Raw genomic sequence first — 20,772 nt, forward strand, 5'->3', positions numbered from 1 at the left:
ACCTGTTTTACCTGCCAAACGTATGTATATAATAAAAGCAGCAGATTATTGAGCTCATCTCAGTCAGTCTGTTCTCTCCCTGTAATGACATGCTCCTTTCTCTGTAGAAAACCCAGTTGGCTCTTTTTTCAGCTTTTCTCTCCTGTTCTGAAAACTCTGCTGTACAGGGACTGCAGGAGACAGATACATCAGGTTTCAAATTCAGGTACTTACACTGCTTGTATTTGAAACAAAATTACTTTCAAAGCTGTATTATCGATTGTTCTTCTGTAAAGGAATATATACTTTGCTCTGGAGCCCTACTGTTCTATGAAAATGGAAAATGTTGGCAGTAATGTTTTTTATACATGGTCTGTCCAAAAAAAAATCCCCAAGCATGTGGAGGCAGTGTAATGTTCTGGGGTTGTTCAGTTGGTCAGGTCCAGGTTCATCAATGTTATTCACCCAAAAAATGTTCAGTTCACTGGCCCAATTTATTAAAGCTCTCCGAGGCTGACGAGAATACACTTTCAACAATGAAGCTGGGTGATCCAGAAAACCTAGAATGGATTTCTTCAAAGTCATTTAATATTTCTTAGCAAATAATCCTGGACCAGAACCATTCCAGAACCATTTGTGGATCACACAGCTTCACTGATGAAAGTGTATCCTCCCCAGCCTTGGAGAGCTTTAAAAAAAACAAGCCCATTGGCCCTGATTTATTAAAGCTCTCCAAGGCTGGAGAGGATACGCTTTCATCAGTGAAGCTGTGTGATCCACAAACCTGGAATGGATCTGGTCTAGGATTGAAAACATTTGCTAACAAATAGCTAATGGCTTTGAGGATATCCATTCCAGGTTTGCTGGATTACCCAGCTTTACAGATGAAAGTGTATTCTCTCCAGCCTTGGAGAGCTTTAATAAATCAGGGCCATTATGTGAATATACTAAATTGACCACATTTTTCCAACCTGACAATGTCAGGATCATTGGGCTCAAATTGTGAACGAGTGGTTTGGATGAGACATCATTTTCACACATGAATTGGCCACCACACCCAGACTGAGAATTTTTGGGTTGTGCTGGAGATGCCCATACTCATCAGACACTTCCATCATCAATACAAGATCTTGGCGAAATATTAATTCAACTCAAAGGAAATAAATGTTGTGGCATTATATAAGCCTATGGAAAGCATAGCTAAAGGCGACCCAAATAAATATTAAAGTGTGTTTTTTGTAAATGCACAATACCGTATAACAAGTGTTTTCTGTGCTTCTAGTTAGCGTTGTCAATGTAAAAAAAAAGGAAAAAGATAATTATTTTTTTCTACATTCACTTTTTTGTTTTTACCTTTTGCTGTTCACATCAAAATCCTACTTAACAGAAAGGGGGATAGGAGGGAGATGAGTTAAAACTGCCTCTAGCACTGACAGAGTTACCTGCTCATTTCATTAAATCTCTGAAGAATGTGTCTGAGGATCAGGTGCTTTAAATCCTTGTGAGATCTGAGATTGTCTAGAATTGTATTGTCTGCTTGTAAGAGAACACTTTTTAGTTTATGGAAGAAGATAAGATTTTATTTTTGTCTGCAGAGCAAACACGTTTCTGTCCACAATGTCAAAATAATTATTCCTGAGAGCTCTTCAAAGGGCTTTTTTTTTTCTTCTGAAGAGAGAAATATTGGTTTGTGCGTATAGTATAATAGCAATAGGAAAGTAAAAAGAGGCAAATTAAGATTATGATGATTTAAATGAAGATCTATCACTTTGGATTCTCATCATTTTATATTAATACAGGCATTACCTCTTATTATACATGAGCAGAATTTTACATTTATTAAGCAGATATAAAAGTAAAGAAAGAATAAAGAATAAATTTGCTTCAAGATTGCAGCAACAAAGAAAAATAGTATACGTAATAGACGCAATAGATGATATTTTAAAGCCACGTCAAATTCACAGAAATAGAACCACATTAAAGGAAAATTAAAAAATTTTATAATCTGTTTTATGTATTTATTGCATTTTATAGGATTTTGTTATATCTACACATATATATTCCTTGTTTAACAATGAAACAGCTAATGTATGACAAGGATTGTCAGAACATGTAAAACAACAGAAATACAGCATGGGTTGGTTAATGATGAAGCAGCCTTCCCAGAATATAACTGACAAAAAGGAAATAGTCTGGTGCAAAGCTTGACCCACAGAAAGGGGTGGTTTTGGGCCATGATTTGTCATATTTTAAGATCTCTTTATTTGCTTCTGACTCAGTATAGTTTTATAGTAATATAGGTATAGTAATATAGTAATTAGAATATACTTTGCCTATACAGGTAGTCCCATACGAGTTAGGGACTGCAGGTTTGTTCTTAAGTTGGATATGTATGTAAGTCGGAACAGGTACTTTTTTTAAAAAAAATGAGAATGGATGTCTGTCTCAACATTTTATTAGTCAGAGTTGTGTCAGTTACTGTATAAAATCCTCACTGTGAGTTAATCACAAAAAAAAAAAAAAAACTGCAGGGAATTTTAGCAAGTATTTGTGAAATTCCTTTAAGTGGTAAAAATGGCTGTAGGAGGGCCATTTCCTCTTGGTTGACTAGTTATTTAGACACCTGCTATGTAGATGTTCAGCCATCCACAGCTTCTATTTTGGGAAGTTAAAATACAACCATGATTTTGCTTTGTAAATACAAGTAGTCCCTGGGTTACATAAGGGATAGGGACTGTAGGTTTGTTCTTAAGTTGAATTTGTTTGTAAGTTGGAACAAGTATATTATTTTAATAAATGCAATTAGGACAGATGTTTGTCTCAACATATTATTAGGCAGCATCGTGTCAGTTACTGTATAAAATCCTCACTGTGACCTAATCACAAAAAAAATAAACTTTATGGAGCCTAGACATTTATTAACTTCTGGTGCAAGCTGTGCAAGATATGCAAAAAAAAAGCTGCAGAGTTTGTCTTGGTTATTAAAGAGTTACAAATGGCTGCAGAAAGAGCTCACTCCCCTATGATCACCCACAACCTCAGCTGTCTTTAGATTTCTTCTGCAAGTCATGCAACAACCCCCCCCCATCAAGCCTCTGTCCTGCACACCAGCCCCATTCCTTTCTAGGAATCCTCTGTATGTCAGATATCCTTAACTCTAGGACTACCTGTATGTACTGTCTGATTTATATTCTTAGCACCTGACTTATATACCATGATGAATGCATACCAGAATTCTTAATTAGGCACTGTTAATTTTCTGCATTATATAATGGCTTTAGGTTTGTTGAGCTACTGAGCTGTGTAAACAAAGGGTGTTTATTCCATAAAGAAATAAAAGAGACAGAAGGAAAAAAGTAGGTACAAATGCAAAAATTAGAGCAAAATTAGGAATCTAATATTTAACTAAAAAGAAAACCGTAATAACACGGAGGATGCTATTGCCTCCCTGCCCTTCATGCTTCAAATATTTTGAGTCAAAGACTTCCATTGAGTATAAAGATAAAGCCTTTACCTTCTCCCTGAATTTGCACACTTCAATACTTGTTTTGGATGAACGATTCAATATAATCAGCTGTTTGTCTTAATATATAAACTTTCAGACATTACTTTAGAGGACCCCTTGGTAGACCTCAGGAACACAGATGGTTCATGTAACATTAATTTGCACTTATGCCAAGGATGAATATCGGGCAAGCAGCAAAATACACAAAACACTTATATGACCTTTAATTGGCCAAAGTCTTCTGTTTGGGTAGTGTTTTGAGTTGAACACCCCTAGTAGGCAAAGAAGTTCGGTCTTCTGCTGACTACACTCCAATACCACCTAGACCATCAATACAGATTTATGTATTTATGCATAAGAATGTTTCTCACTTTGCAGATTTAACCTCACTTTATATTACTCCTTAAATAAAAGGAAATTATCCTGATAGGGTTTTAAAACAATTAGGCTATATTACTTACATTACACATAAAGTGGAGTAAAAAAATGAAATGAAATGAAAACTGAACCCAAAATTCCCGTTCCTGCCACTTCCATCAATGTACTACTTGATTTTTTTTTTTTTTTTTGCGGAAATAAAACCTGTGTGGATGTATAGGGGTAGCTAATTTTTTGTTACCGCAGAAATGCCCTTTAATTCCCCAGTACTCTGGCACCATTTATCTCTGCAGTGATCATTCATTGAGAATCTCTTGGATTTTTTTGCTGCATGAGATTTATCAATGGCATGCGTTCCACCAACTATGCCTATAGGTAGGTCTGTACCACTGGGATTTAATAAATGGAACCGATGAAGAGAGGATGTTGGCACAAGCTTGGTGGATTTGTAGCTGTTCTAAACGAAGACTTATTCTTATCCCATCCACCCCCAACTCATAACTCAGCCTTGTCTGAGATTTATTTAAACAGCAATATAGCTCTGCGTATACATTTTCCTGGAGACCTAGTTATAGAAAAACGCTCTCACAGTAACGGCCTTGGCAACAAATAAATAATATCAGTTTCTATATTTAACTTATGACATACATTTCCTCTGTAGTTTATTTCCTTTATGAACCACCTCTACCACTGCATGGAAGTCCCAGATCTATGGAAGGAGTGTGATTATCTTTCTCAAGATTTAACCAAATCAGTTCTATAGCAGAAAGCAGAAGGTTCGATAGTCTGCAGCATTGAAGTCAACATGAATTTTGTACGTCCTAAAATTAGAAAATACCTAAAAAAATTACAGTTTGGAAGTTAGGTTTATATATATACATATAGTGTACCATAAACTGTTTGCAGGGAATTTTATCAAGTATTATTAATTTCTTTTAAGTGGTAAAAATGGCTGTAGGAGGGCCATTTCCTCTTGGTTGACTAGTTATTTAGACACCTGCTATGTAGACGTTCAGCCATCCACAGCTTCTATTTTGGGAAGTTAAAATACAACTATGATTTTGCTTTGTAAATACAGGTAGTCCCCGAGTTACATACAAGATAGGGACTGTAGGTTTGTTCTTAAGTTGAATTTGTATGTAAGTCAGAACAGGTACATTTTTTAAATATATGTAATTAGGACAGAAGTTGTCTTGGTAATTAAAGAATTACAAGATGCTACAGATCAGCTCAGCCCTTCAGGTCACTCACAACCTCAGCTGTGTTTAGCAAAATATTTCCTCTGCAAGTCATACAAACCGCCCCTCTCCAGCCTAGTCCTGCACACCAAGCTGGGAATCCCTGTTCGTATCTAGGAGTCGTCCGTATGTCAGATGTCCCTAACTCGAGGACTACCTGTATAAAACCAAACCTTTTTGTAATGCGCCTGGGCACACAAACCACAGCCAACTCCATAAGTCCTTTTATCGAGTTTTATTATAGTCCTAAAACAAGACAGGAGTTATTTATAGATGTCAAGTCCGATAAGCGTAGTACAGGAGGGTAAGGCAAAAGCAGCTCAGGAACAATCCAAGGTCAGGGCAGGCAGCAGACAAGAGAGGTCACAAACAATCTGAGGTCAGGACAGGCAGAGTTCAGGCAAGAGTCAGGTATTAGACCAGGTCGCTATGATAATGACAAATTGGAGAAACATTAACCAACACAAAGAACGCACCCAAGCACACAGTGTACACAGAGGCTTATAGCGGGCAATGGTGTTCAGGTCAGGTTCTCCTTAAATTGCCAGGGTGACCAATGACCTTGCGCCACTATGTCCCGCCCCGCGGCGAGGCAGCCGACTGCCACGCCCTCAGGGGGTACAAGAGGCACGCGTGGTAGCGCGCGCACCTCTTTCCACAGCACCCCTGGGACGTGCCCTAATTTGCACATCCAAAGGAGTGCTGAGAACAGGACTTTCTAAAATCATGTCCATGGAGATGCAAGGGATGCCACCTGGCCGAACAGTAGCTTGGCAAGGACGGATCCCTCCGCCTGCAGAAAGAGACACGCTGCGAGCAGGGCATGAGCCTTGGCCATGCTGCCTGCTGCAGCGGCATCTCCCTCTGCGGCTGGGATCCCCAGGGATGCCGCGGGCTTGCAGGACAGGTAAGTTCCTTACACTATTATCAGAAAATAGACTCAAATAGACTCAATGGAGTTGGTTTACAAAACAAGTTAAAGCTAAATGATCGATTTGCACGGGATCATTTACTTAGCTTAGTGAATGAGTTAAAGCTCTGCGCCTTAAAGCAGAACTAAACCCCGCATTCTCTTACCTGTCCCAGTTCCCTCGCAGGGCACTGCCATCTTCTTCTTTCTTCATTTCCTCCATGTGATCTACATTCATCTTGATTGTCTGGGCCACGATGGCGCAAGACCGCAGGAGTTCATTGATTACCAAATCCAGAGGAGGCCGGGAATGCTGGATATCCTGACAACCATAGCTAATGCTAAAGTGGAACTTTAAGCCCGCTTTAAGCCATCCAGTCATGCAGAAACAGAAACCAATATCCTTGGGTATTGTTTGCAATACATTTTTACCAAATTCATTAGGCTAATTACATTATCCTTTGCAGAGTGATAATGTATTTTGCTAAGTGAACAGCCTAAACTCCTTCTGTAAATCAACCCCAGTGTTTAGAAGCTGACTCCCTCCCTGGATCTTAGAAAAAAGATTGAGAGATTAATTCCCTTCTTATCTTATGGTGCAATTACTTTCTGTGTACACAAACCACTGCTGTATCCCACACTTACTGACATAATTATTTTTAATTATCTTTGATGTTTGGTGCGTAGTGAAGCAGAGCCTTGAACAGTTCATTAGGTGATGGCTGTCTCACTTGACTGGTGGGGAAGCTGTGATCTGGGTGTCTTATGATCTGGCACGTTCTACGTGTGAGGTATACAAGTTGTGTTTTGCTGTTGATGACACAGAACAGATGCTGCTATTTAGATGGCACATTTCTCAGTGTTGTACGGGGCATCTTAAGTATTCTATCTTTGCTCTGGCAAATTAGTGATTCTGGGATTCTGCTTGTCTCTTGGCCCGTGTTACTGGCTTCATCCATCATGCAAAGCTCATGTAAGAATAATTACCACCATCTGTGTCTGTTGGGTGACTTTATGTCTTACTGCCACTTTGGGTAAATGCTCTCTGTATTTCATATTTCTGTAATTGTGAAAAGTCATCTCAAGTCATGGTGCTCATGTACAAAATATATGCCAGCATATTAAATTGGAACTTAAACCAAAAACCCAATTAAACTGTTCAAATAAATACATGTGGACTAAAGTTGCAATTCTTTAGTCTCTCTGATTTTCTACTTCCTGGATAGAAAGTAGTTATGCAGATCAACTGTTCAATAAACATATTGCAACCAGTCAATAGTTTTGCCTCCATCAAGTACCCTTGTAATGGGCAAGCGTGTACACTCGTTACCATTCATAGTGCTCATTATTTTTTTGCTGGGCCGGCAGGAGATATGGATTTATGGCTTTGTCCCTCACTGCTTTTAAATTACAATAAAGTACATTAAAATAAATGGCCATGCTGCCACCAGCCAATGGAATTGCCACCATTGTGTACCTTCGAAGTAAGCCAATGTGTACACCAGTTACCATTCATAGTACTCACTATATGTGCTGGGTCAGTAGGAGGTATGGACTTGCCGCTTTGTGTTTTTTTGCCACCATAAACAGAATATAGTAAAAGGATAAAACCATGGACCATGCTGCCACCGGCCAATGTAATTGCCACCACTGTGTACCTTCATATTAGGCCATTGTATACACCAGTTACCATTCTTTGTATTCACTCCTTTTGCCAGCAGGAGGTAAGTACTTACAGCTTTGTCCCTCACAGCAATCATAAACACAATATAGTACAAAATTAAAGCACATTTCAGGACATACATAATTGATTTAAACTGAATTGGTATGTAGTACATTATTCAGTACATTCGTTCATGTCTATTTAATACCTTTTATGTACATAGTATAATATCAGCGTTCTAGTTACCTTTTAGGTACATTCCCCCATTTCAATTTGCACAGAAGAATAAATATGACTTTTGTTAAAAAAAGTCTCTATGCAGATTGTTTGTATGAGTGTACCCCTAAATATTTGTGAGGTTACACCGAAATGCTGTACGATAAGTGTTCTTAAAAACTAGATGCAGTAAAACTAAAAAATAAATCAAATTGTAACACCAGCCACAAATACTTTAGTGTCATCTATTAACCATTTTTTCCTATATTTTCATTGTATTTTCAAAATGATGTTTCTTAGTAGATAATAAAATTCAATTGTACTGTGTGTGAATAGGTGTTCATCTGGGGCTTTGCTTAGGAGTTAAAAACAACCGCAACTATGGATTTGCTGTAATTTGACTAATACTAGTCATTATGTCCAAATCCACTCTATAAAACCCAACCCGATAATTATGTCTTTCTTTTCTGTACAGGGCTGCTGATTGGATCTGGCTGCGCTCTGTATCCTCTGGGCTGGAATAGTGAGGAAATTCGGCAAACATGTGGAAATCTTTCAGCACAGTTTGAATTAGGTAGGTGTTGATTTCCAAAATGGTTCCTATTGAAGACCTTGTGTATTCAACATATAACAATGAAGTTAAGACAATGAATTAATTGCTCTTAAGCCTAAAAACTCCAAAATCACGCATGTTTTTTTTTGTAAGTTCAAAAGTTGTTTTAAATCTCTAATAACCTGCATTATGCTAATTTAAGTGTAGGGTCCTCTTTAAGTTGAGCTTCTTCCTTATCACCCTCTTATACATGCCTTTGGTGAAAACCACAAGTGACCTTTCCTGACAAGCATGCTGCCAGTCTGAACAAATAAAATTGTCATGTTCATAGTCATTGGCCCAGTTAGAGCCCCTTAGACTTTGCCATTAAAAATAAATCAGCAATGACAGCTCCAGGGACTGCTTTTATACTTCCTGCCACCCTAGGACATTTGTCTAGACCATTCTCCTCGTATCCGAGATGTATAGTTGACCTTAACATCACTTTATCAGGATTATATTTTTTAATCTAAGAGGTGGGGGGGACTAAGTGTAAAGGGCTTTTCCCAATCTATCTCAGCACACTTAGAATTGGTTACTAGAGAAGAATAGATCCTAGGTGTGAAAGGACCCACCCAACTCCTATTTTTTACATTTTGAATAGAATGGGAAAGTTGTCAGTGTCCAGCTGGATACCAAAGAACCTGAAGGGTTTCTTTCTGAAATTATATGGCCTCTACATAGACGCCTTCTATACCATCACCAACATAAGTGGTGGTATATGTTTCCAGATCAGATTCCACGCAAATTGTAAAATATGTCTATGGTTGTTCCTGGTTTGAAACAACATTTTCTTTTCATATTCATAATTATTTAATGACTGTCTCTATTGCATTCTGACTTCAGGCAGTGCTTTGACTTCAGCCTTCTATAAATATCTTCACTCGGGAAAGGAGGAGGGAGGCATATTCCATGCCGTCTGCACTACCTGTTTCTTTATTTTGACTGAACTTCATACTCGCTAATCATTTTGCTTTGATTTTTTTGTGTTATGTTTGAATGATCTCCCTGGAGGCTGCGATGAACACTAATTAATTCATCTAGGAAAAGAAGACTCTGGGGGTTAATTTAAATAATTGCTGCTTGTAGATGACTAGTCAAGACTATGTAACATACATGGCAGTGTATTCAATGTAAAAATCACTTTTGGTGGTCAGGCATATATATACACTGTATATACAAACATATATATATGTGTGTGTGTGTGTTTAATTATTACTCATGATGTTTATATCATCATCCACTGACATATATGACTATAGTAGGGACATTAGATTGTGAGCCCCTTTGAGGGACAGTTAGTGACATGACTATGGAGTTTGTACAGCACTGCGTAATATGATGGCCCTATATAAATACTGTGTTATATTATTAATAATATTATATAAGTGTACAGATTCATTAAATAGTTAGGAGGAGGAGGAGGAGGAGTGGAGGCCCACTGTGTGAGAGTTTACAGTCTACAGTAATGCAACGAGAACCAGACATTATTATATTTACTAAAATAAAATATATACTATATTTACTTAAAGAAAATGTCCAGCTGGTTTTGGAGAAAGATGTAAGAAACCCTGTTTGGATTTCCTGCTGTCTAGAAACTATTACCTAGGATGTCCTCACTGGTGACCAAACATCATACACAACTAAAGCACTATTTTAGAACCCTTGTAGCCCTTATATTGCTGTCCATATCCTAGCTTCAGATCTTGAGCTCTTTTCCTTCTGGTGAAACTAACTTTACCAAGACGGTGCGGTTGCAGTGTGTTTACCGCTTCCTCAGACCAGGGAAATGGTTTCTCTTGTGTAGCGTCTCCCTGTGCCAGCCCCATGGGGAATTAATAGGGGTGGCAGTGAGTGCTACTAGTACCGCTCATTGATGCCAGCTGTTAAATATGCAGACTCTGATTCATTAGGAATCAGTACTGCTGTGGGGGTGTTCTAATGATTGGCAATGTGGCATTACACGATTTATAGGCAAGTCTGAACCTGCTCTAAGTGTTTGGCTGGACACTATACAAAGACAAATTTGGTTTGGTATCCTGTTCTTCTTGTTTAAGAAAAACTGGTGTCCCTCAAACCCCTAACAATGTACTGGCATTTCAGTGGCAGGATCTCCAAAGCTCTGTTCAGATCATGCAGCGCTGTATTGCCGAAATACCTCAAAACTCCCAATCAGTTCCAGACTCTCTTCCACATTCTACAGATCATTCAATGTTTTTAATTTATTAGCTTTACTTTGCACTTCCCAATCTCTACACCTATGTTACACAAAACATCCTGCACATAACAGACAATATACCATCCATCTATAATCATCTTGACTTCACACAACAACCTCATAGGACTTCCTATGGCTTTGGCATATTTCTATTAAGTTTTCTCTTTAGACCGGTATTTCTTAATCGTGGTCTCACATTGACAACCAGTGCAAGGGTGAAATTTTCTGCTAACCACTAATGTAAGGGGTTACTTCTAAACTTACCACTAATGTTGGAGGACATGACAATGCTTGCTGTTTGCCGTTTTTTGTAATAAGTTATTTCAAGAGTCATACTGAAAATAATTTTAGGTGTCAAATGTGCTAGGTTTGCATTTCCTCCTGTTTTAATTAAAACATTATTTTACTTATTTGTCAAGCTAATGTCTCATGTGATGGGGGTTATTATTATAAGCATGGGTTCCTCAAGACCTACAAATTATTTTAGAGATTCCTCAGAACTTAAAACGTTTCACCAATGGGACAGCACACCATGAAGAAATCCCTTCAAGACAGCAATGATATTTTATCCCAGGTGTAACATGAAATCCCCCCAAAATTCCACTTTCTTCTGACTTCACAATAACAATATTGTTTAGGAGATATCATTTCACAGGTTTCATTAAATATGTCTTTTGGGATTGTAGAGTTGCTTAGAACCTTTGGCAGAAAGTGGGAAATTTGATAATAGACTAGAATCATAATGGAATAGAACAAGTTCTACAGTCATGTCACCCTAAAAAGCTGCTCTATTATTCATTCCATCACCAGACATGGACCTATGCTCTTTGAGCAGTCCAACAGTTAATAGCTTCTAGTTGGTGTACACCCTAAGCCCAAATAACTAAAAAATCAACAAAATAAACATTTTACTTATGAAGAGGATTCCTTATCTCATTCAGCTCCCTGATGCAACATTAAATGGACAAATAGAAACCAATGTAGTAACTCAAGATATTTTTCTAAGCTGGGTGGGAAGAAGCTGTAGGCAGGTGGTGGCTCCTGTATTGTGTTCCAATTCCAACTTTTCAGTAACCACCAAAAACAGCTGGGTGGTTACCGAAAAGTGTTGGGTGGTGCACCCAGCTAAAAGGAGTTAGGGAGAACACTGCAATGTCTTGGAAAACATGTCTTTTCAATATCTTCTCATCTATCAGTAGTCAAAGTCACATTCCTTTTTATCCATTAGCTGACATCATAGCCTTTTAATTCCAAATGAGTTATTGTTTTAGTATATGTACCATTATTACAATTTAGGTACTGTATACTATATGTATATACATACATATATGGCTAAGCAACTAGTCAGTGTGTGGATCCTTGGTGGGCAGCGCTATGCCACGGACAGCTAAACCAGACAGATGCCTTCATTGTTCATTAGAAGCATCAACAGAAGGCTTGGGTGTCCTCAAATTTATTGAGCCTTAGGCAATCGCCTAAATTTCCTTACACCCCTTAAGACACCCCTGGAAAATGTTCTCCCTTTCATTTACCCCAACCCCATATGGTAAATAGATGTTGAGCAGCATGCAGATAGGGACACACCAAGTCGCTGACACTCCACTGATTTTCCTGCACTTCCTCTCTCTAGTGCTGGAAGCATTGAGCCATCACAAGCAATAAATAGCAATGTTTGATCCTGAAAGTTCTGTCACTTGTACATGATGAGAGAGTAGGAGTAAATCTTTCTCATTTATACATTCATCCAACAAATTTATGTAGAGAGAACTAACACTCCACTTGTATAGATAGATCTGAAGCTGATTTAGGTTTGGTTTATTTCTTTTTATATTTGCTAAGTTGAAGTAACATTAGAAGACTTAAAAGAATTTGCTGGCAGCACTCCCCTCCCTCTGCACTAAGTGGACTTCTAATTACTGAATACTGTCTGTATCTGGCTGCTGAGTGCCCAAGTTTCCAGTAACAACATTATGAGAGCTAATTGACTGGACTTGGCTACATAAGTCAAACCCAGATCTGTAGCATGGAAATCAGGAAGGCAGTTACCATCTTAAATTTATTGTTTTATTATGTTTAAAGCTGAATGCCAAGTGGATATATATAAAAAATTAGTTCAAATATGTATTAACAATACCTAAAGGTATACTAGTGTAAACGCAAGAAATAACCTAGATTTTAGCCACTCATATTGGGTCTGATTTGTTAAAACCCTCGAAGACTGGAGGAGATTGGCTGTTATGGGAGAACCTGGATGATTCAGCAAACTAGGAATGGATTTCTAAGAAAATCACTTGCTATTAGCTGGCAAAACATTTCAATCCTGGATCAAACCCATGCCAGGTTTGTTGGAATACCCAGGTTCTTCTATAATAGTCTACATGGAGAAGTGGTAGTGTACTCAACTCTCTGGCAGCCCAGTCTGCTTCCCTTTCTCCATTTCGGCATTGCAGTTTCCGACAGTCTTTTCAGAATTTAACATTTCTGGGATTGTCAGATCCCCATCAACGTGATGTGGTTTCTTACTTCCATCTCTACATCACTCCAGAACAAAGCAATGAGGAACATAGGCATTTGACATTCCCGGAACTAAGTGCTAACGAGCCTGACAAAGGTTGCGGTGTCAATGGAGGAAAGGTAAGAAATATGGGCTGCTGGAGAGGTAAGGAGTTTTCCTCTTCTATTGCAGGTAACTGGCATTTGGGATTTCTGCACCCCTAAGTGGAATAATCATTTTTGATAAGCACAAATTGCTTGTGGTCCAAGGAACCCCTAGCAACCTTTGGAGGAACCCTAGGGTTACACTGAACCCTGGTTAAGAAACTTCATTACCCCCTGACGTTAATGCCATACCAGCCATTTTTTTCTAAATAAAAAGAGGTCATCACTGGTAACCTGGAATATTTCATTCAGTCTAGGTCTATTATATCTATATTCAAAGGAAGTCTTTGTTCTATGTTCATTTTTGTAGATCTAGAATAAACTTGTCTATATGTGTGTATTGCAGTCTGTATTGCCTACATAGCAATATGAAGTTCCTGTAAGGCAGAATGTTATCTGACTGTTAGTTTTTCTCAGATATACAGCTAATATGTGTTCTTTTCTCCGATGACCTTTATCTCTGTGCCAGGGAAGGATTTATTACAACATGCAAGACTTGAACAAAAGCATAACCAATTTTCTGCTTAATAATCTTTCCAAATGATTTATTTGAGTGTTAAATAATAATTGTGCTCTCAAGTCTGTGAAATTACAGACCTTCTCAAAACTATTCTGGTAAACAGAACGACTGGAACAACAAGTTTAAAGTTCAAAACAGCATCTGCTTTCTGGATATTGCACAAATCTAGAGCTGGCAAAATCTAAAGTATTGTCTTCATATGAATTCTAATAGTGGTTTTATGTATTTTATTTGGAATAGAAGGAGGAAGCATGGTGGGGAATGAATGTAGTTCATCTGCTCTGGAGTTCTCCAACGAGAACTTCACTTTCACCAGTGAAGCTGAGTCATCCAGCAAACCTGGAATGGATTTCTTTAAAGTTATTTGCCAGTAAATGTTTTGAATCCTGGACCAGATTCATTCCAGGTTTGCTGGATCACCCAGCTTTGCTGAAGCAAGTGTATCCTCTCCAGCCTTGGAGAGCTTTATTAAATCAAGCCCTTTGTGTTGGGTACCAAAGAGTAGGGGAGAATAAAAAGTAGGAGTTTCCCAGTAGCTTTCAATAAGAGTGCATTATATTTTTTTGAAAACTTTTAGTGAGAGAAATATGGCTACCCTTGTTGACTTCCTTTTAAAAATGTTTATTTCCTGGTTTCCCCTTTCATTTATACGTTTGATACTACATGCCTGCAGTTCAAGTCAGAATTCCAAATCTGTGTATTTGTTCTAGATTAATAAATAGAACGTAGAGCTACATAACCCAATGGATCAGCATAACAGACCAAGAACTACGACGGATGAGCAGTTTTCACACTTCCTTATTATAGAAGTTTCCTTTAAAGCCGAATTCAAGGATTTTGTTAATTGCAACTCTAATTGAAATACACATCTAAAATTAAAAAATGTTAGACAAGATATAAAACATTTATTTGTGAGTAGCAAGTGTCATGGACTTGGCTTTCTTGGTGGGCATTACAATGGTACCCTGCACTAACAGTAACCTGAATTTAAAAAACTGGTCTAATGTAATCATGTCAGCAACATTATGGAGGGCCACCCAACTCCAGAGAAGGGAGAAAGAAAAAATTGGGTCAGTATATAGGAAAATACATTTGTGAGCCTCCTGGGGGAAGATGGGATTACTAGGGGGACAGTAAAAATGGGCTTTTAGAAAGGACATTGATTCATTTACATGAGCCTTTGTGTCTGGGAGTCTTACAATGTAATTCATATGTGGACAAATGCATTCCGAATTCTGTATCCCCCTCTGTAGAAGAGAACATAACTTCTATGTTTCCACTGACAAAATAGAAAAAGACAATAGTGACGTTTATTGGCATTTTCGTCTTGGTTTGGGGTTTGTGCAGCACAAACTTATGTACCTGCCATGCTGATTAACATTTTCATGTTATGATCAAGCTCACAGGAATTACAATGGCTGCTATATCCCATGACTTGTATGTTTTATGAAGGACGTCACAAGGCCAGCTTGCTTTCAATAAGGAAGCTTTAGCGTAATAGGATAAGAATAGGGTAATTCATAGCGTAATTCATAAGAATAGGGAAAACATAATTAACAATTGAAGCTACAGAACTGTGTTACCATTGTTTGCAGAGGTATGGTGCCAAATTGGTGCAATTGTTTCATTCTGCCCATGCTGCCATGGACACTTATGACATAAATTGGTGCTGTGTTATCAAACATAGGGGCTCCGATCTTTTTAAAAAAAGGACCTAAGGCCCCTGTAAGGTGCACATATAGTACGTCATATGATGATACTCATATGACCATTTTATTGCAAGCATGGCATAGCTCCTGTAACAAAGCTATTACTGGGCATAATGTCAGGTGGCATTATCTAAAATGCTGAGCTGAATATACCATTGTAGTGCTCCTTACTACACTGCTCCGTAATTGCTCCCCACAACCCTGATGCTGCTGGGCTTTTGCAGTTGGTTAGTTTTTGTTAACCTTATATTACAAGTTGTAATAGCTTTACCCTTTCAGCAGTGTATTTCTTAATCCAACACATTCACCATTAAGCAAGACCTTGGTGATTTACACCTTAACTACCTCTAAAATATAAGAACACCACGTGGACTGAAGTGACCGAAGCTTCAATATCATTAGAGATTTTATGCTCAGTAGAGCAAAGAAGAAAAGCGCAGATGCAGTGTTTGGATGTGCAGAGCAATAGTCCGAGTGGGAGATCATCCATTGCTGTGATGGGGAGTAATGGCTACAGTGATAGGTAGGGCCCTCATTTCACCGTGGCACAGGAACAAATTCATTTTAAACTTGTGCTGAAAATTTGCGGTTGAACGCTGTTTAGTCAAATCTGATTCCCGTGGATTTTGAGAAACCACCTTGACAAATTAAGCTTATCATAGAGGGGGGCCATAGCCATAAATCAGCATACAACTTTTGGTAGATTAGACTGCACAGGCTGTTGGAAGTAGTTTGTTTGGCTGCAAGCCATTGTGCTTGTGTAATAGGCTTTTAAATGTCAGATCCACATGTGGGATTTTATTTTACATCTGTGCAATATAACATTCAGCCAAATTTACTAAATGAATACGAGAGGAAAACTATGGTTTGTGTGCGGTAATTTAGGGAGTTCTCCCAGGCTTCTGCTGAATTCTGATTTAGTAAATGGAACATGGCCTTTGCAGCAGTGGATTTGTGAAGAATTAATAGCCAAAAGTAATGGCTGGGTTTACCCAGGAGTAAGTATCTTCTGACATAAATGATCATTTTTTAGTCTACACAAGGTAAATTGATAACCCCTAAAAAAGTCCAGTGGTTACAGCCTGTTACCACACTCGGGTACCTATTGGCAGCTATGTGGATTGGTAAACAAAGCCAAACAAACCATGAAGTCTAACAGTTGATGTTAATCTTAGGTAAGACTGCACAATCATTTATTATATCTTAATATTAAGATTTTTACATACACATGATTGATATTGGCTCTCTATAGATATTATTCGGAGAAATAACTTCCCACCACTACATATCGCCCATCCTATTGTGTGTGAAATTCCCCCACCTACTAGATTGTAAGCTCTTCGGGGCAGGGTCCTCTCCTCCTGTATCACTGTCTGTATTAGTCTGTCATTTGCAATCCCTATTTAATGTACAGCGCTGCGTAATCTGTTGGCGCTATATAAATCCTGTTTATTAATAATAATAATAATAATAATAATAATAATAATAATAGAAATGCAGTGGGGACCCTGCCATGCAGCAAGTCAACAATGGCAAGATCAAGCAGGTGATCAGTTAGTCATGTTGTGACCATACTTCAGTTTTATAAGTCTAAATGTAAAATGCTGATTGCTATGAAAGGGTGGAGGAAGATGTGTGTGTTCCTCGTCCTCGGACCTGAAGAACATCAGTAAACATGTCATGATATTGTACAAAATAGCAATAAATACATTTATGTCAACCAGAAAATATCTGAAGGGTTCACTACTACCTAACTGTATAAGCAATGGGTTTTGACAATTGCTGCTTTTTGAACCTTTATATGAATTGTATTTTCCTGCTGACTCTTTTAGCTGCTTCTGTAATTTGACCATGAGTTTTTGAGATTTTTTCAGGATAGCGATTAAGATTAGCAACGGAAATCTAAGAGCATCCACCAGTGGCTTTCGTTCTATCTCTCTCTGTATATGACGGAGAGTTTAAGTTGCGTGTATTTACAGGTAGAGACATATTTAGCCATGCAAAATATTGTATAGAAGTCGTAATATTTTGTTTTCTGATTTTTTTTTCAGGCACCTGCAGAATTGGATGGGCCTACTATTGTACCGGTGGAGGAGCTGCAGCTGCCATGTTAATCTGCACATGGCTTTCATGTTTCTCTGGGAAGAAGCAAAAGCAATATCCATATTAACAAGATAAAAGGTCCATTATCAAGAAAAGTATATCGGAGGAATAAAGTTATATTCTTTGAACTTTGCAGTGGAACTTGCCACCCAAACAGCTGCCATCAGGAGCGTTAAGCTTTTTACAATTTTACAACCAAGATCTCTGCTTTACAAAGTTTCTCCAGTGAATAAAATGCAGCATGAAAGAAATGGACTGTTACACAGAAATGGGCTTGTAATTGGTCTCTACTGAAGATAACACTGGTTCTATGTGCAGAGAATCTACTGCAGAAATCCTACCATGCTAACTAGAAGACACAGATAATGGTTTTCTAGTGGCGAAAACAAACTTGTTCCACTAACCCATGAGGACAGGACATTCAGTTATATAAAAACCTAGGTATTTAGCTTCCTTGGGAAAGAACTGGGCCACATATATTGTGAGCCCTTATCCAATATCATGTAGTAATATGGATCGATTAGTGAAGGTGGTGCTCTAGATATATTGTGGGCATAGCTCTATCTGTGGCAGAACTTTCCTTAATAACCAGTCTTTTTTAAGTATACAAATTCAGATAGATTTGACATAACCCTAAGCTAGGGCCCATTTACACTATGGCATTATACCTTGGCTACAAGGCTTGTCCATAGCACCCTAAAACCACTGGGAGGAAGAGTTTACATTATAAAACTCTTAGCATTAGTGCATTGCATTACATTAATAGAATGAAGTATATTTTTAAAAATATTGCTTGCTAAATCTTTACTCAATATGCGCTTTCAATCACGATGAGGACTTTACTTATTTGCAGGGAGAAAATTGAAAAAGAAATAAAAAGTTTTCAAACGCGCTAGTATAAGCAGGCCCTTGAAATGCTGAAGGGCTATGAATCTTTGAACGGGGCCTCCTCCTGAGTTTTCTCTTTGTTAGAAAACTTCTTTATAAATATCTATCACGTGCACAAATGTTTTGCACTGTACAAGGAGCCTCTTATGGCTCATAAAAATGGTAATATAATGCTTCCTATGTTGGAAAGAGGGGGGAAAGAGACAAACTTCTGTAAATCCAAGCAGGGTCCTATAGAACCACGGGCCAGATTGCAGCTGCTCTGTACCCTCTCTTCCTAACCTTGTGTGGCTGTTTTTGTTTTACCTTATAATACATTTTACCTTTTATGTGTATTTACATCAAAAGGTTATTTGCAAAAGTACAGGTTCATATCTAATCTGTTTCTTGGACAAAAATTTCCCAGACTCCTTTGTTACATGACCAGTAGAGTAGAAACGGCAAATCCTTTTTCAGAATGAAAGAAATTGCGTTACCTTCACAGACGTACATTTCCCTTTACTCTCTGGTGGCCTTTTGGCTTCTGTGGAAGTCAAGGCAGCTCTTTAAAGATGCCGAGAGGGGGATCACACAAATGTCGGACTAATAATAACTATTTCACCAAACCATTTCCGCATGGACATCGAGGAGGTTTACCTAGGAGAAATTATTCCTTTCCAAGTTTATTGCTCACCTCTGTGTTGCTAAATATTTCCAAACACCAGAGGTGATTCATTTTCAGTATTATTTCTTTCCATTGTTGCATATATTTGTGTATAATATTATTTGGACCAATACTCTTCATTTATACTGTCTTCTGTTACGTATATATGCATCTATATATCTCTTTGCTATGTTGTTGGTATTTAATTTTGAACTTACACTTTTTTGTGTATTCTTACATCACAATGACATAGCACAGTTATTTTATATGATTATGTAATGCAATAACCTGATATGGTACAAGTGGAATTTTCAAGTAATCACTTATTCACATATAATATTTTACCTTGACTTATTCATTGCTCTAGTAAAACGGTGGTCAGGATCATTGTAGGCAACCAAAGCAATCGATCATATTCCAGCTCCTTTTGTAGGTATGTAATAAGAATATGATTGGTTACTTTGGCAGCAAATCCGGTTTTCCTTTCCTACCTTACGATAGGATATTAATCATTCTCTGTGATTTAGTTATCTGCTGTTTTTAATGCTATGTTTTGTTTATTATAATATCAAGCAACAAAAACAATTACAAGGTAAGGTTTGTAATAAAATGTGTAAATATATGAGGTTCTTTTACTTTTGGTTTGTAGAATAAACAATAAAGTACAAATGGTACTTTTTTAATAAATGTTGTTTTTATTATAGACATTATTTATTACACATAATGCATATATTTACAAAAAATGTTCTTTCACTGTGACCTTTAAAATCATTCAAAGGGGAACCAATCATTTGTGAAATGGTCATTAAATATTTTAATCTTGGATCATGGGATATATCTTATCCTGTTATCTATGTTTGCTCCTTTTTGCTATCCTGTTCCTGCTTGTAGCATCTGCTCCTTGAAAGTAAAGACCTTTCTGGCTTGTTGATATTAGGGAAACAATACACTAATGCAGAGGTCTGGAAACTTTTTTGGCTACTAGGCCATTTTAGGAGGTCAAGTAGGCACACTAGACCGGACTCTCTCTTGAGTCCCGCACTGATGGCTCCGCCCCCAAAGGGAACACCCCAGAAGGGAACTCCCTCTCCTCCATATGCATTGTCCCCTTACCCTGGTGGCGAAAATGTTAACGCCGGCAACGGTAAATAGGGAAGGGAGGCATAATAAGGAGGCTCAAGAGCCGCATGCAGCCCCAGGGCTGCGGGTTGCTGACCCCTGCCGGGATTAGGCTGAATCGACCAGGGGGGGTCGTTAGGCCGGAACAGTGACTACAGTGACTACTAACAGTGACTACTGCTAAGGCCGTATATGGCCTAAAGGCCGGAGTTTGCTGACCCCTGCACTAATTCATAGAAGGAAAAGAATGCAACTGGAAGTAATGAGACAAGGTGTATATATGTCCTATGCCATCCATAGGGGAAACCCATCAGGTGAGGTTCTTAACAAAGACAATATAACATGCATATGTGGAAGACATGGGAAATCTTTAAACCAGTGTTTCTCAACCAGGGTTCCTCCAGAGTTTGCTAGGGGCTCCTTGATCAATGAG

At 38.1% G+C, this 20,772-nt stretch overlaps 1 protein-coding gene across 1 annotated transcript in view; it reads left to right on the forward strand.

The window, feature by feature from the left end:
- Positions 1-19,907, forward strand: part of LHFPL6 (LHFPL tetraspan subfamily member 6) — a 106,367-nt gene extending 86,460 nt beyond the window's left edge. The window contains exons 3-4 of the mRNA XM_072403856.1: positions 8,365-8,463; positions 17,638-19,907. Of these exons, the coding sequence (XP_072259957.1) occupies positions 8,365-8,463; positions 17,638-17,756 (218 nt within the window). The 3' untranslated portion in view covers positions 17,757-19,907. The remainder of the gene's footprint in view (positions 1-8,364; positions 8,464-17,637) is intronic.
- Positions 19,908-20,772: the final 865 nt, after the last annotated feature.

This window comes from Pyxicephalus adspersus, chromosome 1 (assembly GCF_032062135.1).
Source record: "Pyxicephalus adspersus chromosome 1, UCB_Pads_2.0, whole genome shotgun sequence".
NCBI classification, from domain to species: Eukaryota; Metazoa; Chordata; class Amphibia; order Anura; family Pyxicephalidae; genus Pyxicephalus; species Pyxicephalus adspersus.